This window comes from Psittacula echo, assembly GCF_963264785.1.
Source record: "Psittacula echo genome assembly, chromosome: 4".
Lineage (NCBI taxonomy): Eukaryota > Metazoa > Chordata > Aves > Psittaciformes > Psittacidae > Psittacula > Psittacula echo.
This window is the reverse complement of record NC_137738.1, coordinates 1,008,098-1,021,435: the sequence shown is the minus strand read 5'-3', so window position 1 is coordinate 1,021,435 and position 13,338 is coordinate 1,008,098. Positions and strand designations below refer to the sequence as shown.

Genomic DNA, 13,338 nt, shown 5'->3' with positions numbered 1-13,338 from the left:
GTAGGAAGAAAAATGGCATTAAGTAACTTAGAAATCTGATTCTGAATATATGTGTCTGATGGAAACTTAGAGAGCTGCGCTGTGGGTCTACCCATGCACTTGGTGTGCTTGACTGTAGCTGGATTAACCTTTCCTATTGTAGATACTGTGAACAATTCAACTGCACATTGCCATTTTTTCCTTAATATATTAAAATCTCAGTGTAGTTTTTGGGAGTTACTGAAGTTTCTGCTAACTTTCCATGTTTGCCGAACTCAAAGAATGCTTTTTCTTTAGATGGTATACTAAGAGTTGTTGGTTGTTACAACTACTACAAATACAACTAACTGTTGTAGGTTCTCTGTGCTTTAGCGTATGATTTTTATTTGCCCTTCGGTATGTGAAGCTGGTCCTCTTCGGTGTTCATCTCCTGCCAGATCTTGGAAACCATGAAGATGTGCAATGCTGCGCCTGGCAGTTCATGAGAGGTAGCACTTTGGTGTTTCTTTTCTTGCTGCTGTTTTTTGACTCCTCAATAGTTGCCATTTTTTGAGTAGTTTTTCTTAGAAAGGTTTTGCATCACTCTTCTGGATATTTGAAATTCCTTCTTTTACTCTGTTACATACAGATGGCTTTGAAATAGTGGGGATTAAATTCAGTTCCACAGGCATGTTCCGACGTTGTAAATGCATCTTCAAAAGTACTACTCATCTGTAGAATCTTGGGATGAAAACACGTTTTCATACGTACAGAAAGCTCACACTTGCATATTGCACTCTGTTATGTGTTACTAGATTGGAATCCCAAATTTCTTACTTGTTTAGCTCTTTTTTAGAGTGCAATTCCTGCTAGGTTTTGCAACAGTATAGTAGTTGCTTTTTGTGGATCTGTCTGGAAGAGAAAATATTCATATGGAGTAATCACACATTGTAGAATATGAGCATAACATGCTTTAAAAGTGAGTAGTTAAATCCTTACGTTTCACAAAGTATACTTTTAAAATGAATTTTGCTTCCTTACCCCTGTTGCCCTGAAATGACAACCCGTTGATAATTATGCCTTTGGTATTTTTTGCCTGAGTGACAATGGAGAGCGAGGTTTTAACTTGCGATCAAGTTTTTCAGTACTTGCCTCTCTTCCACTGAATACCATGTCATCATCCCACAGCACATAATTTTTGGTGATGGAAGAAGTGGAAATACCTTTTAATACTAGGTTTTTATGTTCCATCTGTGTAAAAATCAGTTTCTTGAAGGTAAAGGGCTTGAGGGGATGAGCAGCTCTAAAGTTGGTCATAAAATACATGCTTGCTTAGTTAGAAGAATCTGAAATTGACCACTTCGCGAGATACTGGATTGTTCAAAAGCAGAATGGACTTGAACACAATATATGGTAGTTAGGGTCTGAGTTTGTATTCCTTTCATACTCTTCTGTGTGACAGAGAATGCAAATGGGGTCTAATTGTTCCTGTGTAGGTGAGGTTCCTTCAATGAACCCAAGGCTGCTGCTTTTTTAGGAGCCTGAGACGTAAGTGCCAGTGTAAGGCAGTAGTTAACAGCACCGTAGCAACTGGAAGTGTGTACTGCTTAAGTTACATGTGTTATCTAATACGTGGTAGAATAGCCTTTTTTTTTTTTTTTATTCCCTTAGTTCAGAAGCACACTGAACAAAATGTTAGCACTGCGAAAATGAATGGGAGTCGTGGTGGCAATGTGTGTGAGGGAAGGAGTTCACTGGGCATTGTGCCCCTGCAGTCTGTGGAATCGCTTGACATTGCTGTGATCCTTTGGTGTAATTGAACAAGGGATGGGTGCTTGTGTTGTGTTAATATTGAGTTCTCTTACATCTGCATTGAAGAAGGATGTAAAGGATAAAAATGGCATGTTTGATGTAGCACTCTGTTCACCAAAGTTCCATTCTCTACAGTGACTCTTACAGTAACTTTCTTCCGTTTTTGTTGTTCTGATAATTACTGGTACAATGCCAGTGTCAGATATTCTGCAGTGGGGCTCCTGTTAATGTTGGGATCATAGATGAAAATTCTAGAGAATGATGTAGAGCAGCCGAGGTACAGAAGATGTGATGGCTCATATCCATTACAAAGAGTCCCAACTGACTGGATGTGTACAGTGTCTCACTGAACTCCTGAGGGTTAGTGGGCATCTCTTTGCTCATAAACAGTAGTTGCTTCAAGTGCTGTATATGCTACTGTGTGCAGGTTTGATTATCTCCCACTGTAAAGCTGTAATGGCAGCAGTCATTTCCTTGCTTTAAGGCACTGATTTCCAAAGGTCAGTGTTCACTCTCCGAAGTCATGCTGCCACTCAGGAGTTGATCCCGTGCAGTTTCATGGAAGTTACGAGTCTAGATTTTCCCAGTTTTGCAGATAAATGTACTTACTTGTGGCTTCCCAAGCTTTCACATTGATCATATCACACTTCTGGGAATGATGGCTCTAAATGTTGCTTTTCTAAACTAGCTTCTTTCTTAGGCTTTTTACAGAAGGCAGAAATGATACTTCATTGTATCTGAAGTTATGTATTAAGGTTGTATGAAATTATAAATGAGAAAGGGAAGTAATTCTTTTGTGGCAAGCTTGAATAGAATTTGTATTTAAAATCCAGGATTTACAGTGGTTTTGAATACTCCAATTTTTTTTTAAGTTATAAAAATCACATTCAGTGTATGAATAGCTGGATTGTGTCTGGACAAATCTGGTTGTGATGACTGTGCAGGTGACCCTACATGTGTTGCATGATACTGTGGACTGTATAGCATAGTGGTTAAAAACGCAGGCTGGTAAGGATTGCTGGAGGTTATCTGGCCCTGCTCTAAGCGGAACTAGCTTTGAAGTCGGGTTTGTCAGCACCATTTGGTACTGACACCGTATGGTGATTCCACCCTCTTGCTTGAGCATTCTTCTTTGTGAACTTCTTTTTTCCTTCTATGTGGTTGGGATTTTCTGGGCTACATGTTCTGGCTGTTGCCTTGTGTCTTGCTTCGCGTTGATGGGAAGAGGCTCTGTTCATCTCAGTACCCGTTTTAGCTAGCGACAGACTGCAGGTAGTACCTGGGTTAGCTGCTTTTTGTCCAGCCTGAAGAAATGAGGTTTCCTCAGACTTTAAGAACTCAGTGTCATGTACTTGCAGGATTTTACTGGTACTCTTCTGAACTCTCAGGTTTTCCTGTATTTCTTTTGAGGGTGTGTCTGTGTGTGGCAAAACCAGACCCAGTATGTCAGATGGGAGCTCACCAGTGCTGAGTACATGGGAGTAATTGCTACCGTCAACCTGCTGCCTGCACAGCAGCTAACGTGAGCTGTACATATGCAACTATAGTCTGACAGCTGCTTTAAGCTGCCTGAAGCACTGCTGCTTCCCTTCTACTTAATCACCCAGTTCCCTCATTCCTACTCCCTCTATTGTGCTGGTACTAGCAGCACTCTTGTAGCCTCATGGCAGGCCAGCACCACACGAGGAAGCTAATGCCAGTTGAAACAGATAAATGTATTTTGTCAAATCAGTTTTCTGTGCCGGGTGACTGTTCAAAGCCTCAAGCTGACTCAGGGATCGTCGATGAAGGGAGCACAGCACTGCTCCCTTCTTCTTTTGTTGGTCACTGTATAGTAGTTGAGAGTGTTGTAAGGGAAGCAGAGGCTTTAAGGCCAGGTAATAACAGTCCCCCAGAGGACTGGCCTGCAGGGCTGGGATTTCCTTGTCACTGTGACTACTTTCACCTTTTCTTATATTCTGTTTGGGAGCATGTGATAAAGGGCATTCTGGCCTTTCCCCGGAAAGGACAAGCAGTGCTGCTTCCACACACACACGTGTGCTCCAAGCTGAAGTATATCCTGACTTCACCAGTGTAGTAGCAGGGGTATGAAATAAAAGGGTAGAGGCCTTGCTAATAACAAGTAACAGGGAATATTCGTGCTGGGCTGTGACTGATGAGTAAGGATTGCCCTTTGTAAAGTAATGGGATGCACCAGCGGGGCTGAGTGTGGCCTACTTAGGAGAATGTGGTTACACTGTAGGATACTATTGATGGTAACTAGATACTTGCTTTCCCTCAGCTGTTCCTAGTGTGGGCTTGTGGCAGGCCCCTGGCTGCGGGGATGGGTCCTCATGTCTGGGACAGACCTCACCAACACCTCTTCCAATGGACTGAAGGCCCTGTTAGCTGATCTGCATGCAGAAGTGAGTCAGTCTTCAAGAGTCTAGGCCAGTGGTCTCCAAGTGGTTTTGATTGCACATCCCTAGTACTAAAAGTTTTTTGGGTGTACATCCCTGCTATATGTGTATTTATTTCCCAATTACATGTGTGTACTACTGAAGTTCTGGGATTTTCTTCCCTCACCCCAATATTGGCTTGTCTTGCACGCTTTTAGACCACTGGTCTAGGCTGTGTAACTAATCCTTTAATTCCATGCACTGTTTTGAGTTGTGTATTCAAACTGTCTTGGCTTTAATATGGTTTATATCCATTTTATACATCAGTCATTGATTTGGCTGACTCTATATTAACAGTGAGGAGGACAGAATTTGTATAACCTCGGTATAGAAAACCTGAAGAGACAGTCAGCAAGAAAAGCAGCAACCTCCTCTGGCAGTTACGCTCTAGGAAATGTGTTAGGGATCATCTCTGTCAACATCTCGTGTTGCTAGAGTTTCTTTTCTAAACAGACTGAAGGAGTTGTTGCTTCTGGGTGTGTGCGGATTCGGTCTGATTGTGCACCTCTGTTGCTGTTCTGAAGTTGGCAGGACAAGTCCTCACTGAAAATTGGGATCAGTTAAAAGATTGCCCTGGTTTCGGGTGGGACACGGTTAATTTTGCTTAAGAGTATCTGGCGCAGTGCTGTGTTTTGGCTTTAGTCTGAGGTTAATGCTGATAACACACCCATGTTTCACTTGTTGCTGAGCAGAGCTTATACAGCGGCAAGGACAACCCATCTCTCACCCCACCCCAGCAGCGTGGAGGCTGAGGGTGCACTGGAAGCCGGGAGGGGACACGGTCGGAATAGGGGACCCCAGGAGTGTTCCATGCCATGTGATGTCATGCTGAGCAGTGAAGCTGGGGCAGTTGCCCGGGGAACGGCCTGCTGCTTGGAGACTGGCTGGGCATTGCAGAGAGTGGTGAGCAATGGTGTAGTGCATCACTTGTGTTATGTATTCTCTCATGATTATTACTATTTTCCCCTCCTTTTCTGTCCTCTTAAAGTGTCTTTATCTCAACCCACGAGTTTTACCTTTATTTCTTACTCCCCATTCCACTGAGGGTGGGGGAAGTGAGCGAATGGCTGTGTGATGTTCAGCTGCCTGCTGGGTTGAACCACCATGCAGTCGTGTGGTTATCACAGAATGGTTGGTGTTGGATGGGCCCTCTGGAGATCATCCACTCCAACCCCTGCCAAGGCAGGGCCGCCCAGAGCAGGGCACACAGGAACGTGTCCAGGTGGGTTTGGGATGGCTCCAGAGAGGGAGACTCCACAACCCCCCTGGGCAGCCTGTGCCAGGGCTGTGCCACCCTCACGTAAAGAAGTTCTTCCTTGTGTTGAGGTGACGCTTGGTGTGGTTCAGTTTATGGCCATTAGCTTTTTACGTAGATCTTCGGTATGTGTGGAGGGATAGGAACAGAGTTTAGTTTAAATAGGTATGTTGGTGGCTTGGCTGTGATCTTCAGTGCTCTTTCACAGGCCACATACCCCTGTGCGTGCTGTTTAGATCGCGTGTTGGTCCTGTGGTGTTTCACAACAGCACTGCCATGCAGCATCACCTTAATGTAGTGTTGCCATGGCAGTGACTTGTCTGTGCTTTGCTTGTAGTTTTCAAGGTGCAGAAGCATGTATGCTTCTACACCTTTTTCTGTTTGTGCCTCTGTGATGGCTCAGCTGTAGGAGAACTTGGTGATGGTTTTACAGAGGTGAGCTCTTTGGTAAACCAGCATTAAAAAAAAAAAAGCTGGCATAATTGCTTTTTTGTGTGTGTTTAGAATCCTGCTAGCGATGGCAAGAATGTTGCTAAAGCTGTGGGAAGATGCACTCCTGGAGGGGACTGGCTGTGATTCTTGGTGTGTGTTTTGTTTGGGTTTTATTATCTGTTGTAAATCTGGTAGGCGCTTGCAGTGTGCTGAGTAGTTTTGTCTTGTGTCATGTTTGTGAAATGGTAAGACCCAACAAATGATTTTGCTTGTAGTAAAGCCAACTGCACATTCAGCTGAAGGGCTGAGGAGTGAAGGTTATGTGGTACCATCAAGGCTGTCCCTTCTTGGTGTGTTCATGCAGTTTATTTTCTGTTGCATGCAGGTTTTATAGAGTTTAGTGAATGTACCAAATGTGTCTACTTGGAGTTGGTAGTTTTAATACCCACATGAGTAGTGATGGAGCAAAATCCTGTTTACTCACTTTGCCTAATGTTGAACCCTTATTGTCGTATAATCACAGAGAATATTTGGTTTGGTAAAGCAAAGATGTGTTAATTTTGAGTCATAATGTTAGTACTGCCATAGACACATGGGATGGGATTTTCAACAGCAGGCTTGCAGCATGAGAACGAAGATCATGTTCACTTTCTATAGAGCTGGTTTTTACTTCTGGTTAGGTTGGAGTCTGTAACCTTGCTCTGGAGGTGGGTGTGCTGCTTAGCTGTTAGAGGAGATCGCAGCTTTCTGTAAGCTGTGCTAACAGTGCAGTTAAAGCAGAGTGCTCACTGCTTAATGCTAAGCACTTACTCATTTCTTCTTACTGTCACACATTTAGATTTTGTGACATAGAATGTTGTTACTTGCTTAGCGTGAGGCTGTAAGATCGGTGCTCATGCTGGTGGCTCTATCCAGCTGTGAGCAGATGTAATACTGAATCATGGGAGAATAATTTCCTTGGGATGTTTTATCACCTCCCGAATGCTGATTTTGTTAAGATCTCAGGCAGTTCTCTGTAGCTGTGCTTTATGTTCCTGTTTTCCCAGAGAGGTCATACTGAGGGATCCTTGCAGTGATGTATGCTCCGGTTCTGCTTCACCCTTACTGTAAACTAGAGCACAGAAGGTGGAAGGAAAACAGCTGAATGAGGCTATGCAGTGTGGAGGACAGGGTACCCTCCGCTAGGCTGAAGTATAAACTAGCTTCAGAATCAGTGGAGTACAGAAAAGCTTCAGGAAAGAGGTTAGAAAATCACAGGACAGCTGAGGTGGGGAGGTCTGGACATCACCTCATCCAGCATCGTGTTCCCAGCAGGCTTAGCCAGGGCTGCTGCTTAGGGCTGTGGTCCAGCTGGGTTCTGGGTATCAACAAGGAAGAAGACTCCCTAACTTTGCTGAAAAACCTGTGCCAGTATTTGACTACTCTGAGTTAAGGAGAAAACAAACCACAGATGTTTTCTCTTCTGTTAAAATATATGTTTTGTTGTTGTTTTGATTTGTGCATCTTGTTCATTCACTGGATACCACTGAGAAGAGTTTGGCTCAATGTTCTTTACGCTCTCCTACCAGGTATTTATTATACACACAGAGAATAATTCCCCCATAGCCTGCTGTTCCCCAGGCAGAGCAGCCCTGATGCTCTCAGCCTCTTGTATAACTGATGCTCAAGTCCCTTCATTGTCTTAATCATACTGGAGATGTGTATGAGGGAGAACCTGGAGAATGGCTCTTGTAGATCTGGTCAGGGAGATTAAGTTTCTGTTTGGCAAGAAGTAAGAGATGGTACAGAATGAATTAAAGCTCAAACTATGTTAGTAAGTTTAAGGGATAAATATGATAGCAGACTGTTAAAGGGAAATTGAGGAAAAACCCAAGCATGGAATGCACAGCGGCCGATTTTATGTGATTAGAAGATACTCTGAAGATGAAATCGGATAACTAAATAGAAAACAGGGTACCAAGAGGTTTAGGAAATGCTAGCAGCAGTTGTTAATTGAACTGGTGGGTTAGATGGGATCTTTACAGAGAGAATAAGGGGGGATAAAGGGTTCCTGAGAGTTACTGACAGAGAAATCGACAGTTATTGATAAGAGAAAAGGGAGAAAGTAGAGTCTCAGATGACATTGTTAGAGTGAATGGGAGAACCAGGATATGCAAATGGACGCTTTGAAAGAACAGTGATGGAATGTGTTTGCACAGGCAGCACCTGATGGAGCATGCAGTGCATCAAAGTGTTGGTTTTCATGCTGCTGTGAGGCTAAAAATGCTCTGCACCCAGTGAATGGCTGCTTATGTTCAGCTTGGCTAATGCAGATGAAGCCCACCGTTGGTAAAAGGGTTTAAAACTCTCTACTATTAATCACAAGTTCACTTCTGAGTGTTGTTGAGAAGAAACGTCCTAGAATCAGAATCAACGAGGTTGGGAAGCACCTTGGAAAAGATCATCGAGCCCAGCTATGACCCAGCACTGCCAAGGCCACCACTGACCCATGGCATTGAGGCCTCGTCTCCACGGGGTGTGAACGCTTGCAGGGACGGTGACTGCGGCTCTGCCCTGGGCAGCCTGTTCCAATGCCTGAGCACCCTCTGGGGCAGGAATTGTTCCTCAGCTTCATCTAAACCTGCCCTGGTGCAGCTTGAGGCCGTTTCTTCTTGTCCTGGCACTTGTTCGTAGTGGTCCTGTTGTCACTAGCAATAGCTAGGAAAGGTCTGCTGGGATTAGTGCTCATTTGAATGCTTTGTAATGGCTTGGCTGTAGTTCTGGTTCTACCCTGTACCATTTAGGTCATGATGCTGACCTAAGTTTGTTCACCTTTTTGGCTGGTCAGTATTGTAGCCGTTCATTTGCAACTGTCTTTGTAGGTTCTGTAGTGTTTGATTATTCCTTCACTGGGATTAGCTGGGAGTACCTTCCTGTAGGAGTATTTTGGCTGGAGTCTTGAGATGACATTCAGTGTTGATTATTTTACTACTTTTCTTTAAGTCACAGAAGCTCTGTTTAACCAGTAGGGTTTAAGAATTTGTCTTTCTCCGGTTTAAAATCTGAAAATACCCCTCAATGGTAAAGCATTGCATGGGATTTTGTGCATCATTCCTTGAATTTGACTTTGAGATTCATCAGTGCACCTCTGCAGAAGGTTTAAGAACTTTGCCAGCAGTAGACACCTGTCAACTTAAGAAATAGTGTAATAAATACTTCATCTGAACTGGTTTTATTGCTGAAGGTGGTCTTTTGTCTGATACGTATCAAATATCCCTCCTCTCCCTTCTTGTTCTAGTTGTCATGGATGATGACGACGATGAATCCTGTCTCCTTGATCTTATTGGGTAAGTTTTCCGTAAGCAATTCTTTCAAAAAAGTTGGGAAAAGCAGAAGGTGATTCTGTCTCCGTATTGTCTCAGGAGTGGGTGTCTTGCAAATGAAATAAGCAGCTACGCTTTGTCTCCATGTGGAGATGTGTATATTGCGCAGCCTTCAATCCCAGTTCTGTATTACTAGCTGACAGTCCGCTTGCAGGCATTCTCCTGAGGAGGGGCTAGGGAATGAGCATGGAGGTTGGATTTATCAGCAGCTTGCTCAAAGAGACTTTATTAAAATCAAGGTAGGGATTTTAAGTGGTCCTGTGTGTGTTTGTTGTTTCGTTATTTCCAGAACAGATTTACTTAGAGGTTTTTAATTCCATATGGGAACCTCAAAAATGATGAGGATAGCTAAAATGTGAGCAAAATATTTGTGAATTATGTGTGACAAGTTCCCTTCCTTTGGCTAACATTGGTGTCAATATTCAAGAGCAGATAATATGCTATAATGCATTAAAAACATCAGGAGAAAATTGAACAATTCATGTATGGTACTTTATTCAGGCTCTGCCAGAAATGAGTTTGACATCAGTCTTGGAGCAGCTGCTAACAGATCATCTTGGTTTCATATAAGCATATTTTACAGTCTTAAAAGTAGTAAATAGATAGGCGTTTACCTTCCTCATGCACTTAAAGCTTCCTGCAAAACCAGAGAGAGCTTTCACTTCAGAAAACCCCAAGTATCACCACAGTGGCTGCTGTCATATGGGGGTTGCTCAGCAGATGCTGTTTGCAAAGCCTTGCCAGTTATGGCTCACAGTTCTATTCTCTGAGGTGGACTGTGCAAGATCACTGATTGTAGCTGTGTGAAAACCACATCCTGCTTGGAACATAAAGGTGATAATTGACTGCATGGGACAATGAAGTGCTCCTCCATGAACATGAATCATGAGGATCCTGGTACAAGTTCGCAGGTGGTCCAGAAAATTAAGTGCTGTCTATACAGATGAGTGTGCGAGAAATTACAGTGTTCTTCCTGCTGCTGGCAGCAGTTACTGTCTTAAGTACCTAGAGAAATGGAAACCAGCATTTTTTTTATACCTGGTCTTTGATTTTGGTAAGTGCCTTCTAAAATTCCTTCCTTACTAAAGACAGTATTTAAGGTGGAGAGATGTTCTTCAGTTTTAATTGCAGTTTTCATTATCTAAAGCCAGTGAGTGTGATTAATATTAAACAGCCTGGTTATTTTATTGATAAAGCTTGTAAGCATAGAATCATAGAATCCCAGACTGTTTTGTGTTGGAAGGGACCTTAAAGCTCATCCAGTTCCAACCCTTGCCACAGGCAGGGACACCTTCCACTAGGGCAGCTTGCTCCAAGCTGGCCTTGAATGCTGCCAGGGATGGAGCAGCCACAGCTTCTCTGGGCACCCTGTGCCAGTGCCTCGGCACCCTCACAGGGAAGAGCTTCTGCCTTAGATCTAACTTGAATCTCCCCTGGTTAAGTTTAAAGCCATGAAGCATAAGCATGATAGACCCTATATGAGATCAAGTTCTAGCTTCCTTTTTTCTTGAAGTTCAGTGTCATCTACAATGAAAATGACATTTTCATTTGCAAATACGTCTAACCACTTCTATGTTGTAAGTGTGATTGTACCAGAAAGGCGCTGCCAAGTACTGTCTTAACACATCTTTTGTAAACACATGAATGCAGCTTGTTTATAAAATAAGTAAAAGAGGAATAGAGGTGTATTTATGCTTTCAGAAGACTGGTTGTAAACCTGAAATATCTTTAACTTGTTCCATCTTTATTTCCTAGGCTCTTGAAGAGAGTAGAGAATGATTTAAACTCATACTTTATTTACATGAGACTCATAGAACTACAGAATAGTTTGGATTTGAAAGGACCTTCAAAGCTCATCTAGTTCCAACCCCCTGCAATGAGCAGGGGCATCTTCATCTAGATCAGGTTGCCCAGAACCACATCCAGCCTGGCCTGGAATGTCTCCAGGGATTGTGCATCCAGCACCTCTCTGGGCAGCCTGTGCCAGTGTTTCACCACCCTCAGTGTAAAGAAATTTTTCCTTGCATCCAGCCTGAATCTCCCCTCTTTTAGTTTAAAACCCTCACCCCTTGTCCTGCTGCAAGGTAATGAGTATCTCCTGCTTCTCAAAAATGTTTAGTGTTACTTGTTAATCAATAAGGATGTTTTAAAATAAAGAAAATCCATGTAATTTTACCCTTCATGCTGATGGACATGTTGGAAACTGCTGTATTACTGTTGTATTAAAATAATCCCATGTAACACAACCTTTCAATGTTTTTTGGTTTGGTTTGTATGTGCAGTTACGTTAATGTCTTTTTGATTGGATTTCCAAGACTCATTCCATCAGACCACATCCTAAAGCTGAGTTTTGTTCACTGATAGTGCTAAGTTAATGGAATACCCTGAAATTGTATTTCCCAATATTTAGTCAGTTATTTTTGTGGCTGATTTAAACTTGTGAACTTATGTTGACGGTGGCAGAAAACGTGTTCAAGAGTCAGGTCTGTAAATACCCTGTTGACTTAGACGCTATCTAAAAAGGCTTTATGGTTCATCTCTGTAGAAGAGAAGGTGCCTGGTTTAGTTCTCATGTTATTTGGTGGTAGTATTTTCCTTACATTTTGTGCTCTGTGCACTCATACTGGGTGTTTGAAGAGAACATGAGTAATACCCTCATAGAGGGAAGTAAAGTAGAAAGCAACTAAACTGTTGTGATGAACATAGTTTATTGCTTGAAATACAAATCAGGTCAGCATCTGACAACTGTGCTGATAGGGAAACACAGATCCTCCCATGATACAAACTTTCAGCTTTGTGTTGCAGTCAGTGCATGGTGTTTTTACCATAAACCTGATCTATCTGAATACAGTATCTTAGTTAAATTAGCCTCACTCCTAGAAAGAGCTTCCTAAAAGTGGTAACTTTTATGTTTTGTTTTTTTCTTCCTTTAAGGGACCCACAGGCACTGAATTACTTTCTCCATGGGCCTAGCAGTAAATCTGTAAGTAGCATTCCTGTGTGTTAGACATAAATAAGCTTTGGTGAGTATGTGACTTTTAACCATGATTTTTGTCTTTTGTTTTTTTACCAGAGCAGTGAAGACTTGCCTAATGCAGAATATTCTGTAGCCAACTCAAATTCAATTTTTGCCAACTCCAATGTAAGTGCTCAGGAGATAAGTAATACTTGTATTGAGATTGCAGGTTTCTGGTATGGCTTTCCTTGGCTTTTAGAAAACTGAATGAATTACATGTGGATTTTGACCTTTTTCATATGTAAATTCTGAATTCTACCATAGAACCATCTCCTGCTGTTGATGTTGAAGTATTTCATTGGGTTTTCAGTGGGGAATTAATTGAAAGATGCTGTGTTATTGGGCCCTGTCAGTCTGTAAAGCAGCTTGCTGAGCAGTGAAAATACTCGCAGGTATAACTCTGTGCAGAAGGTGAAGTTGCTGCTGACTGAAGGACAAGAAGGCATTGTCCACTCTTCCTCCTTTGCCCTAATCTCAGCCATCTCAAACTGAGCGATTGTTTACCTCCTCTAGTGATTCCAGGTTTGTTTCCTTGAGCAGTTGTCAGTCTCTGTTATAAGCCTCATGAGAGGCTTCCATAGCCATTGCCCTGTTACCGAGCTGTACTTCGTGACTGCTTCCACCTTCCTAATGTAGTAGTACAGGTTAAAAGAGCAGAGTATGGAGTCAGCACAAATAAAACTCTTCTTGGTAAGCAGGTACGTGAAGTTGCAGAGGCACTCATTTCTTGTTGAAACGAGTCTGGTGTTGTGGGTGGCTGTTGTGAATCTGGGCAGCAGTGATACAGATCAAACTTGGAAGGTCCCTGCTTCCAGCTAGTGCACATAAAATTGGTTTTGGATGTTAAACAGTCCTGGGAGCAGGGAGTGAAATGTGGGGTTCGTCATTCCAGTGGGAGAGTTTCAAACTATTAATCTTGATTGCATGTAATCCTATTTATTATTACAGTGACTGTTAGTAGTAATAGTTGTATTGTCGGTACTATCTGGAATAGTGGTAAATGGAACCCACTAAATTACACACTTGCGAAAGATTCCAGATTGGTCATTGTCACTGATTTGTCAC

The 13,338-nt window shown here is 42.6% G+C and overlaps 1 protein-coding gene across 8 annotated transcripts in view; it reads left to right on the top strand.

Annotated features, from left to right (window-relative positions):
* BICRAL (BICRA like chromatin remodeling complex associated protein) overlaps positions 1-13,338 on the top strand; it is a 55,951-nt gene that overhangs the window by 23,858 nt on the left and 18,755 nt on the right. For 3 of the 8 annotated variants that reach the window (XR_013956613.1, XR_013956614.1, XM_080615657.1), the window contains exons 1-6: positions 361-467; positions 4,052-4,175; positions 4,901-5,111; positions 9,173-9,221; positions 12,192-12,240; positions 12,331-12,399. Coding sequence is in view for 6 of the 8 variants with exons in the window: in XM_080615657.1 (XP_080471783.1) it covers positions 9,178-9,221; positions 12,192-12,240; positions 12,331-12,399 (162 nt within the window). In the remaining 2 variants the exon portion in view is untranslated. Of the gene's footprint in view, positions 1-360; positions 468-4,051; positions 4,176-4,900; positions 5,112-5,197; positions 9,078-9,172; positions 9,222-12,191; positions 12,241-12,330; positions 12,400-13,338 lie in introns of those variants that run through there. The other 5 variants (XM_080615661.1, XM_080615658.1, XM_080615659.1 and 2 more) reach the window with 4 other exon arrangements.